This window comes from Delphinus delphis, chromosome 4 (assembly GCF_949987515.2).
Source record: "Delphinus delphis chromosome 4, mDelDel1.2, whole genome shotgun sequence".
Lineage (NCBI taxonomy): Eukaryota > Metazoa > Chordata > Mammalia > Artiodactyla > Delphinidae > Delphinus > Delphinus delphis.
The window spans coordinates 47,173,416-47,185,509 of record NC_082686.1 but is presented as its reverse complement, the minus strand read 5'-3'; the positions used below and the strand labels follow the sequence as shown (position 1 = coordinate 47,185,509).

The following is a 12,094-nucleotide window of genomic DNA, read 5'->3' as shown; positions in this document are numbered from 1 at the left end:
AAATAGAAAAACAATCCTAAAATGTACATGGAACCACAAAAGACCCTGAATAGTCAAAGCAATCTTGATAAAGAACAAAGCTGGAGGCATCACATGTCCTGATTTCAAACTATACTAGAAGCCTATAATAATCAAAACAGTTGGTATTGGCATAAAAAAAGACACAGAGACCAGTGAAACACAAAAGAGATCCCAGACATAAACCCATCCATATATAGTCAATTAATTTTCAACAAAGGAGCTAAGAATATACAAGCGGGAAAGGATAGTCTCTACAAAAACTGCTGCTGGAAAAACAGGATATTCACATGCAAAAGAATGAAATTGGACTCCTGTCCTACATTATACACAAAAATCAACTCAGAATGGATTATGGATTTGAACCTAAGACCTGAAACTAAAAGTCCTAGAAAAAAAATATAGGGGCAAGCTCCCTGACACTGGTCTTGGCAATGATGTTTTGAATTTGACACCAAAAGCAAAGGTAACAGAAGTAAAAATAAGCAGATAGGACTACATCAAACTAAAAAGAGCTTCTGCACAGCAGAGGAAACCATGAACAAAATGAAAAGGTATCCTACGGAATGGGAGAAAATATTTGCAAACCATATATAACTGATAAGGGGTTATTATCCAAAATATACAAAGAACTCATACAACTCAAAGCAGAAAATTCAAATAACCCAATTAAAAAATGGGCAAAGGACCTGAACAGACATTTTTCCAAAGAAGACATACAAATGGCCAACAGGTATATGAAAAGGCACTCCACATCACTAATCATCAGGGAAATGCAGATCAAAACCACAATGAGATATCATCTCACATCTGTGAGGATGTCTATTATCAAAAAGACGAGATAACAAATGCTAGGGAGGATGTGGAGAAAAGGGAACTGCTGCACACTGCAGATGGGAATGTAAACTGGTACAGCCACTATAGAAAACAGTGTAGAGGTTTCTCAAGAAATTAAAAATAGAACTACCATGTGATCCTTTGGTATATATCCCAAGGAAATGAAATCACTATCTTGAAGAGATATCTGTACTCCCATGTTCACTGCAGCATTATTCACAATAGCCAAGGTATGGAAACAGTCTGAGTGTCTGACAACAGATGAATGGGTAAACAAAGTGTGGCGTGTATGGGTGCATATATACAAATGTATTTTACATATATAAATATGTATATGTGTTACATATGTAAATACACATATGTAAATATATGTAAAGTATATTTTATACAATGTATGTAAAAGTGTATACTATTTAGATATAATGTATACATATAAGTGTTAATATATAATACATTATATATCTACAGTACATATATACATTTACATGTGTGTACACACGTGTGGGAATATACACTCACGTGTATATATATGTTAGAATATTATTCAGCCTTTAAAAAGAAGGAAATCCTGCCTTGCAATAACATGGATGAACCTAGAGGGCATTATGCAAAGTGAAATAAGCTAGGCAGAGACAGACAAACAGTGCATGGTATTACTTAAATGTGGAATCTAAAAAAAAAGTTGAACTCAGAAAGAGAGTAGAATGGTGGTTGCCAGGGACTGGGGAAATGGGGGAAATAGGGAGGGGCTGGTAAAACTATAGTTATAAGATGAATACTGTCTGAGGTTATCATGTATAACACGGTGGTAACAGTTGATAATACTGTATTTTATAATTGAAATTTGCTGAGAGAACAGAACCTAAGTGTTCTTACACACACAAAAAAGGTGAACATGTGAGGTAATGGAACTATTAACTTGGTGAGAATCCTTTCATAATTCATATATATGTATATCAAATCATCACATTGCATACTTTAAATATCTTATAATTTTATTTTTCAATTATACCTCAATTAGTAAAAAAGACAGCATTTGCTAAAAGAAAGTGCTATAATTACTCTTTACAGGAACAAATTAATTGTACATAATAGAAAATTATTTTAGGAGTTATGAGCAAACACTTGAAAACCACTGCTCTGTGAGATATGAACTAAAAAGAAAGCAAGCACAATGATAAGTGAGAATTTTTCTTTAGGCTGATAAGTTTCTCTAACACACAGAGTGTTCCTGGAGAAAGACACTTCAGATGTGGACCAGGTCCATGAACTAGTTTGTGTTCTTTGTTGGAGAGGCAATGTAGTATGGGGAAAAAGAACAGGCTCTGTCTGCCCCTTCCTGATCTTTCTGACCCTCAGTTTTCATGGCTGTAAAATAGAGAATAATCTCAAACCCTATAGGCTCACCTGAGAATTAGAAGCAATAGCTGTACTACGGACTTAGCTCAGTGCTTGGCAGCACATCACTGGCACTAAAAGAATGGTAGCATTCTTTTACCAGAATTCTTTTACTATGGTATATAGTTTCAAATAATTTTAGTCTTTGGGCTAGAACTAAAGTTATTTACCTTTAGCCTTTTTTTTTTTTTTTTTTTGCGGTATGCGGGCCTCTCACTGTTGTGGCCTCTCCCGTTGCGGAGCACAGGCTCCGGACGCGGAGGCCCAGCGGCCACGGCTCACAGGCCCAGCCGCTCTGCGGCATGTGGGATCCTCCCGGACCGGGGCACGAACCCGTGTCCCCTGCATCGGCAGGCAGACTCTCAACCACTGCGCCACCAGGGAAGCCCTACTGCCTTTTTTAAGGTGAAAATTAGGTACTGATCGAATACCTATGATATGCATTTTAAGTCATTTTTTCCAGTAATGATGAGAGATTTTAGATTAGTCATTAGTCCTACCTGATGTTCTCTGTGAGAAAAATGGATGGCCCTGTAGGTCAGGAATATATGCTATGCCAACAGTTTGGGGTATTATCAATGATGAACTGAGTTAATATTGAGCCAGAATACCATTTCCATTAAACATCTGACACATACATAGTAAAGCCTTAGTCAGTCCTGGCATCACCTGGGAGCATGCTGTAATGCAAATTTTGAGGCCCATCCCCTGCGTACAAAATTGGAATCTGCCATTTAACAAGATTCCCAGGTGATTCAAATGAACCTTAAACTGTGAGAAGCACTGGTAAGGAACAGGCTCTGAGCAGAGAAGATACAATCACCAGGCGTATATGTAACTGAGTCGGGAAAGATGAGTCAGGCAGGACCATAAAGAGTCTAACTTATAATGACAGACTGGCATATACACGTGTATAAACACACACACAACACGAACACAGGCTTAGATCAGTGGTTCTCAACTGGGGGTGATGCTGCACCCCCATAAGATACTGGCCAATGTCTGGAGATATTTTTGGTTGTCACAACTGGGGAGATGTTACGAGCATCTACTGAGACCAAAGATGCTGCTAAACATCTTACAAGGCCCTCCACCATAAAGAATCAGTTGGCCCAAAACGTCAATAGTGCTGACGTTGAAGAAACCCTAGCGTAGATTATACAAACATATTAATTGGAAAAGGCACAAAGGCATACTAATTGGAACTATTCATGGGAAAAGGAGCAATAATTTGACCTCACAGTTCTGAGGGGAAGAATTTCATATCTGGACATCCCAAGGTCTATGCTGCTTTCAAGATTATGAGTACCCTGGTTAAAAGCTCTCAAAATCACTTATCTGCTGTTACTAGCAAAACCAGAGTCAATGATAATCTGTATTAGCATATAAAGTCAGTCAGCATCAATGCCTAGAGCCTGTTAATATGCAAAGAAAAATAATGGAGACAGAAAATTGTTACTGTTTGGTTTAAAACCCAATCCTACTGAAGAAGGAAGCTGCCTTAGGACCCTCAAACTCCACACCCTTCTTACCAAAAAGATACCAAGTCTATACCCTCATTGTACACGTCCACAGTCCCTTGTATGCAATTTCAAAGATCTAAAAACTACATAAAGTTTTTGCTAAATTGTGGCAGCAAAACTTCTTATCTGAACTCATTTGGCAGCAAAACCCGAATGGATGTGAGGTTATTTATTATCTTAATTATCCCACTTAGTGTAACTATTCACATGGTTCACTGTAGAAGTATTCAGAGGTTTGCTTATAGGAGGTGGTGCCACAGGCCTTACTGAAGCTGTTATGTAATATATGGTGGATGCTCCTTACTGCCCTTCTAAAATTTGAAAACTCTAGAATTTTGGAAACATTTGGCTTTGGAAATTCTAGATAAGTGATTGTGGACCTCAAATAACTAAAATGCAGTCAACTCTCAGCAAATATTTGCTGAAAGCATTCAAATATATATTTGAAAGAAAAAAAAATAACCTAGTCAACTATATGTGTGTATATACACATAAACACACACACTTGTATTATACACTCACATAAATATATATATATATATATATATATCCCTGCATTAGTAGTTAGCATTGTGGCAATTAGCTTCCTTGTTTAGGGCACTGTGCACAACACGCCAGGCTTGCAGCTTCAAATCTTGTAAGACCAGCTAACTTTACAAAGAAACACCTTTCTTCAAGACTATAAATTAACCTCAAACTTTATCCTTCAAAATGCTTCTGGATATAAGGCAAGAAATAGTGAATGATTTAGGATCAACCCATTCACCATACCAGAAGTGCTGATTACAATTCAGTAGCATAACCAGTGTCTCTGCCTCTCTCTTTTTTTCCTCTCTCTCTCATACATACATCACAACCCTGCAATGTGTAACAGCATTACAAGCACCCAACTGGCTCTGGAAAGGTTCCATCAGGGCCTCCCTCCTATCCTGGATTCACATTGGTTGATGGTTGGGGGTATAACTCTTTCTGCATATAAATTCCTATTTTCCTCCCTGAAAGGCTTTACCTGACTAGCCTGTTGACTGTCCTAAGGTGTGCTTATGGGACTGGTCCAGGGGAATAGCAGGTTGTTAGGAAACAAGTAGTAACGAAATGCTGAGAGCAAATGTATTCGAATTGTCAGTTTCATGTGTCTAACTGTGTAAGATGGGGCTTGGAAACAGATGGGGATACCAGCTGATTTTCAGAAACCATGAAAAAGATAAATGAACTTGCACCATGCTGAAAAAGATGCATCATGCTTGCTGCTGAAAACACTGAACACAATGGAAACTGAAGCGTCTTCAAAATCTTTTTTGCCAGTTATGGCAATGCTAAGATTCACTGATGACCATTCAATGTTAATATTCTTTTCATTATACTTCAAACAGTTTTCCCTCCTTTGTATCCTAAGAAAACATACCTTCTTCTCATGAAAATGAAATAGCACATGGTATTATTTAATAAGTTGAAAAATCCTGAAAAGTTTTTGTGAAACTGTTCTCTAATAAAATTCTAAGAACTGTGATGTAGAGAGGGGAAAATATTTCACTGCAGTACTGTTAAATACCATTCTAATGCTAAGGTGGGAGGAAGAAGCACTTTGCCAAAGTTTCTGTAACCACTTCACCACCAAAGCAGTTTCCCATGGACTCTGCCACTGGGTTGTGAAGTCACTACCTTTCGGGAGGGAGCCGCCGTGTTTCTCTTCTCAGGTTCCCATGTGTCTCAAACAGGGAGTGGGACAGAGCCAGAAGCCATGGGCAAGCCTCTTGCCAAGACTGTGGATGAGATCATCAACCACCCCACCCCGGCATCCAGACCAGCTTCTTCAGAATTTCACAGCCCACAGCCCTTGGGCCAGCCTGTCAGGTTCTCAAAACAGGAAAAACTAAAAGTGGATCCTCCCCATAAAAAAGTTTGAAAGTTCTTTCATTATACAATTATTTTAAACATGTTCCTCTTGTGTAGTGTAATTACAGAAGAGTGGATTAGAATCTCAAAAAGGACTCTTATTTCCAAGAAGAATACCCCAAGTTAACTTCCTTGTAAAATGTCCTCTCAAATCCTAAACAACTTTAAAAAGAAAGTTCTGTGGCAAGGAGTAAAGACATGCATTGGATAGTTAACTCATTCCTAGTAGAAAAGATATATTAAAATATTATGAATTCTCTATGCTTGATCAGAAAACAAATATTTATAACTTCTCATCCATGACAAGTCTTTTAGTTCAATTTTTCAGGGATTCCATCCTATTTTAGCTTCTGTATAACAATACTGCAAAGCTGTAATTACATCCTCTCTAATCAGCCCATTACCAGCGTAATTAAGGAGTGCCACAAATTTAAAACTATGACCTCAATACTGAGGGAAAAAATGTGTGGAAGAGACAGTTTATATTGCAGGTAAAATGTCCTCCTGTTTTGTTGACAAACTTAAGACATAAAGAAAAAAATAACATGTTATCATAGAGTCATCATTCAAGAGGGACTCATTATGTTCCTGATAAGAATTTTTCCTCCATCATTTCTAACATGTCACTTATCAAGCTCTTTTGTATCAAATCCCATGCTCTTCCCAAGTGTTATGAACACTCTAAACCCCTTTAGGTGCCTGTCAATTACTCTCATTCAACTACCATCCACTGTGGGGACAGAGATATATGTGAATTGATTCCTGACACAATGTCAGGCTAGTGTAAACCAAATTTAAACTGGCAAATAGGTCCATCAGTAAAGTGCCTAACTTCTAAGCAATGTGAATAAATTTTATCTTAACTAAGAATCAGGAAGCTGATCACCAAACATTAATGTATCACATAATGATTCAAGCCAACCATCTGATAAATACAATAATAACCACATTAATAAAATGGATCAACAACACTTATCAAATGCTTATTATGTGCCAGCACTGTGAGAATCTTAGACAAATTATCTCATTTAATTTTCACAGATGGCCCCTGAGATAATACAATTATTGCCTCCATTTTTCATAGAGGAAACTGAAGCCCTGGGGATATTAAATAACTGCCCAGGTTAATTAGTTGGTAAGAGTAGGGCCAGTCTGGAAGCTTCCTCCAACTGAATCTCAAGCTTGTGTCTGTTTTTACAGCCTTCAGGCTACAATGTCTACTGATTATACCTTACACAAGCAATTTAAACCAAATATTCTTGCCCTCCTGGTGAACTGCAACTGTTACCAATCAATGAGGGGTGGGAGGAAAGCAGGTAGTGAAAACAAAAAAAGCAAGACATCTGTTTAATAAAGATTCTCCTCCCCCATCAAATTCAGGAACTCCTTTCCATATACTGTATGAGTCCATACTGTCTTTCTAAATTACATAAATGTTTACTCACAGCTGACAAGTTACTAAAGCACCAGTTACAAAATAGAATGTGCTCTTGTATTTTTCAGATTAAAAAGGTTAATTGACCAAGAAACGGAGTCCCAGAAGAAGAAGGAGCAAGAAAAAGAGAAGAGGGTCACTGCCCTGAAAGAGGAGCTGACCAAACTGAAGTCTTTTGCTTTGATGGTGGTGGACGAACAACAAAGGCTGACGGCACAGCTTGCCCTTCAAAGACAGAAAATCCAAGACCTAACCACGAGTGCAAAGGAAACACATGCTAAACTAGCCCTTGCTGAAGCCAGAGTTCAGGAAGAAGAGCAGAAGGCAACCAGACTAGAGAACGATCTGCACACGCAGACCACAAAGTTTCACCAGAACCAAGAAACAATTATGGCGAAGCTCACCAATGAGGACAGCCAAAATCGCCAGCTTCGACAAAAGCTGGCAGCACTCAGCCGGCAAATTGATGAGTTAGAAGAGACAAACAGATCTTTACGAAAAGCAGAAGAGGAGCTGCAAGATATAAAAGAAAAAATTAACAAGGGAGAATATGGAAACTCCAGTATCATGGCTGAGGTGGAGGAGCTCAGGAAACGTGTGCTAGAAATGGAAGGGAAGGATGAAGAGCTCATAAAAATGGAGGAGCAGTGCAGAGATCTCAATAAGAGGCTGGAAAAGGAAACATCACAGAGTAAAGACTTTAAACTCGAGGTTGAAAAACTCAATAAAAGAATTATGGCTCTGGAAAAATTAGAAGATGCTTTCAACAAAAGCAAACAAGAATGTTACTCTCTGAAATGTAATTTAGAAAAAGAAAGGATGACCACAAAGCAGTTATCTCAGGAACTGGAGAGTTTAAAGATAAGGATCAAAGAGCTAGAAGCCATTGAAAGTCGGCTGGAGAAGACAGAATTCACCCTAAAAGAGGACTTAACTAAACTGAAAACATTAACTGTGATGCTGGTAGATGAACGGAAAACAATGAGTGAAAAATTAAAGCAAACTGAAGATAAGTTACAAGCTGCTGCTTCTCAGCTTCAAGTGGAGCAAAATAAAGTGACAACGGTTACTGAGAAGTTAATTGAGGAAACTAAAAGGGCACTGAAGTCCAAAACTGATGTGGAAGAAAAAATGTACAGTGTAACGAAAGAGAGAGATGATCTAAAAAACAAACTGAAAGCAGAAGAAGAGAAAGGAAATGATCTCCTGTCCAAAGTGAACATGTTGAAAAACAGGCTTCAATCATTGGAAGCAACTGAGAAAGATTTCCTAAAAAACAAATTAAATCAAGATTCTGGTAAGTCCACAATAGCATTACACCAAGAGAACAATAAGATTAAAGAGCTCTCTCAAGAAGTGGAAAGACTGAAGCTGAAGTTAAAGGATATGAAATCCATTGAGGATGACCTCATGAAAACTGAAGATGAGTATGAGACTCTAGAACGAAGGTATGCTAATGAACGAGACAAAGCTCAATTTTTATCTGAAGAGCTGGAACATGTTAAAATGGAACTTGCCAAATACAAGTTAGCAGAAAAGACAGACTCCAGTCATGAACAATGGCTTTTCAAAAGGCTTCAGGAAGAAGAAGCTAAATCAGGTCACCTCTCAAGAGAAGTGGATGCACTGAAAGAGAAAATTCATGAATACATGGCAACTGAGGACCTGATATGTCTCCTCCAGGGAGATCATTCAGTTCTGCAAAAGAAACTCAGTCAACAAGAAAACAGGAACAGAGATTTAGGAAGAGAGATCGAAAACCTCACTAAAGAGTTAGAGCGGTACCGTCATTTCAGTAAGAGCCTCCGGCCCAGTCTCAATGGAAGAAGAATCTCTGACCCTCAAGTATTTTCTAAAGAAGTTCAAACAGAAGCAGTAGACAATGAGCCACCTGATTACAAGAGTCTCATTCCTCTGGAACGAGCAGTCATCAACGGTCAGTTATATGAGGAGAGTGAGGACCAGAATGAGGACCCTAATGATGAGGAGTCCGTGCTGTCCTTCAAATGCAACTCATCTACTCCCTGTCCTGTTAACAGGAAGCTATGGATTCCTTGGATGAAGTCCAAGGAGGGCCATCCTCAGAATGGAAAAATACAAACTAAACCCAATGGCAACTTCGTGCAACCTGGAGATCTAGTCCTAAGCCACACACCTGGGCAGCCACTGCATATAAAGGTTACTCCAGACCATGTCCAAAACACAGCCACTCTTGAAATCACAAGTCCGACCACAGAGAGTCCTCACTCTTACACAAGCACTGCAGTGATACCAAACTGTGGCACCCCAAAGCAAAGGATAACCATCCTCCAAAATGCCTCCATAACTCCAGTGAAATCAAAAACCTCTGCTGAAGGCCTTATGAATTTAGAGCAAGGCATGTCCCCAATTACCATGGCAACCTTTGCCAGGGCACAGACCCCAGAGTCTTGTGGTTCCATAACTCCAGAAAGGACAATGTCACCTATTCAGGTTTTGGCTGTTACTGGTTCAACTAGCTCCCCTGAGCAGGGACGCTCTCCAGAGCCGATAGAAATCAGTGCCAAGCACGCGATTTTCAGAGTCTCCCCTGATCGGCAGTCATCGTGGCAGTTTCAGCGTTCAAACAGTAACAGTTCAAGTGTGATAACTACTGAAGATAATAAAATCCACATTCACTTAGGAAGTCCTTACATGCAAGCCGTAGCTAGCTCCGTGAGACCTGCCAGCCCTTCAGCATCACTGCAGGATAACCGAACTCAAAGCTTAACTAATGGGGCACTAAACAAAACAACCAATAAAGTCACCAGCAGTATTACTATCACACCAACAGCCACACCTCTTCCTCGACAATCACAAATTACAGTAAGTAATATATATAACTGACCACCCTCCCTTATTTGGTTTATACCGATATTATTGCAAGGAACTCAGTCCTTTTTAATTATCCCTCCACATCCCTCAAAAGACTGACTGAACTTGTACTTTGGGAAGGTTTATGCATGAACCGTCCAAGAGTATCTGAAACTAACTGTTGCCTGCATAGTCATATCAAGCGTGCACTTACTGTATATTTTTTCATTTACATACCTGTATGGAAAATATTTAGTCTGCACTTGTATAAATACATCTTTATGTATTTCATTTTCCATAACTCACATTAATTTGACTGCAACTTGTCTTGGTGAAATACTTTAACATTATAAAGCAGTAAATAATTTGTTATTTTTACCATTGCTTGCTGAATTTTCTTTTGGTCATTTTGTGTTCCTTTTTTTGCATGTATAATAGAATTTTATTTCCTGTTCATAATGTCTATTAATTCTTCCTTCATAACAAACAGGACCTACTTCCCATATACAGTCAACTTCTGATCACATATTAGAGGAGGAGGAGGAAGTAGTTGAAATAAATGAAATTTTATGGCTCTTTGATTTCAAAGTGAACTATAAGATCTCTCAGGAGCAAACTTCATGCTTGAGATGTATCTCAATATCCCTGGTGCCCAGCACAGTGCTTAGCACGTGTTAGGAATTTAGTTACTTAATAAATGTTTACTGATAATCACTGAATAAAACAATATTAAATAATTTGTTTTTGTGAGCACATATGAGCTGATGGTGAAAGTAAAAAGCTTTGAAATGTGATAGTAAGCCAGAAAAAGCACATTTGGAAATACAAGTTACCTTCACAATCAAGAGTTGACTGTATTTCTACCATAGATGAAAATCCCCTTAAAACATTTATGTCTACATCCAAACCTGGAATCAGCCACTAAGACATATGCTCTTGAACACTGCTTCAAAGCAAAAATGTCTTTCTTGTTACTTTTTCCTAGTAGGTTCCCATAATTTGAATTACTTAAGGTAGGTGCTTCCTACCTTGTTTGTTTGCTAGTGGGCTGCATTCAGAAGCTTAAACTTAACTGTGTGTGTGTGTTTTTTTAACCTCCCAACAAGCAAATAAAAACCAAAGATAATTACAATGTAAGTTATAGAAAAGGCATATTTAAAAAAAAATACAGTATGTTAGTTGAGGGAAGTTTCTCCTGTGATTATTGTTATGCCATTTTCAAGATAGGTGAGAAAAACTCAGTAATCCTTAAAAAAAAAAAAAATGCATCCTAGGAATTCTGGTACTCTGCTAATGGGACTCAGCATAATTTGTACTTCTGTAGCAGAGAACAGCTTTCAGAGGAACATTTTAAATTACAAATCTGGTCCCCAAGCCACATTCAAAAAAGATGATTTCAGACAAAGTAGCTCATTGCCATTTTCCCTTTTCCAACCTCATAACTGTTAATTTAGTGTGGTCAATTTTATTGCCAGTTATTGATTTTAAACACAATTCATTTAGACACCCAGGCAAACTGTGAAGATCTTTAGGAGTAAAAGGAATCTTTCACAATTATCCTCCTTTCCCTGCAAAATCAATTTCATGATAGCAAAGCAAGGATTTGTTGACAGAAACACTTCCATGGTGATGAACTGCAACACCAACGCTGTGGGCTTGCATCATCATTAAATAAATTTGGATGAAAGCTGAGGCTAGTGATGAATGAGAAAGCTTCTGTTTAAACACATTTATCTTGGGAATTGGCAGTGACCCAACTGTATTACAACATACATGATGGTCTAAATGTTTTCCAAAATTGTTTTTATTTTTAAGTCACCTTGGGTTAGAACTTTAGAAGAAACTACATACATCATTTTACATCTTTCAAAGTAGACATTGATAACATTGCTGCATGAGATGTCTTTCTAGATAATAAGAGAGTACATATAATGTTTTGGTGGGTAGTGATCAACTAATCATGAAATAATAAACAGAAACCAGAAAGAATTAAAGGACAAAGTCTTCCCAGCACTTCCCAAATTTTGTCACATAATGACACAAACAGAAAACACACTGGATACACACTGGATACAATGGATAAAGAGGCAGAGATGATCAGGGACTCCTGATCAGGGACTCCTGTCATCCCCAGGTTGCTCCTGTTGTACTGAAG

General features: G+C 38.2%; 2 protein-coding genes across 4 annotated transcripts in view; one reads left to right on the top strand and one right to left on the bottom strand.

Moving 5' to 3' along the window:
* Nucleotides 1–10,589, top strand: part of FILIP1L (filamin A interacting protein 1 like) — a 32,027-nt gene extending 21,438 nt beyond the window's left edge. Inside the window, exon 2 of the mRNA XM_060010536.1 lies at nt 7,176–10,589. Coding sequence (XP_059866519.1) covers nt 7,291–9,972 — 2,682 coding nt within the window. The 5' untranslated portion in view covers nt 7,176–7,290 and the 3' untranslated portion in view covers nt 9,973–10,589. The remainder of the gene's footprint in view (nt 1–7,175) is intronic.
* Nucleotides 1–12,094, bottom strand: part of CMSS1 (cms1 ribosomal small subunit homolog) — a 383,527-nt gene that overhangs the window by 347,690 nt on the left and 23,743 nt on the right. The gene's annotated exons all lie outside the window — the stretch shown is intronic.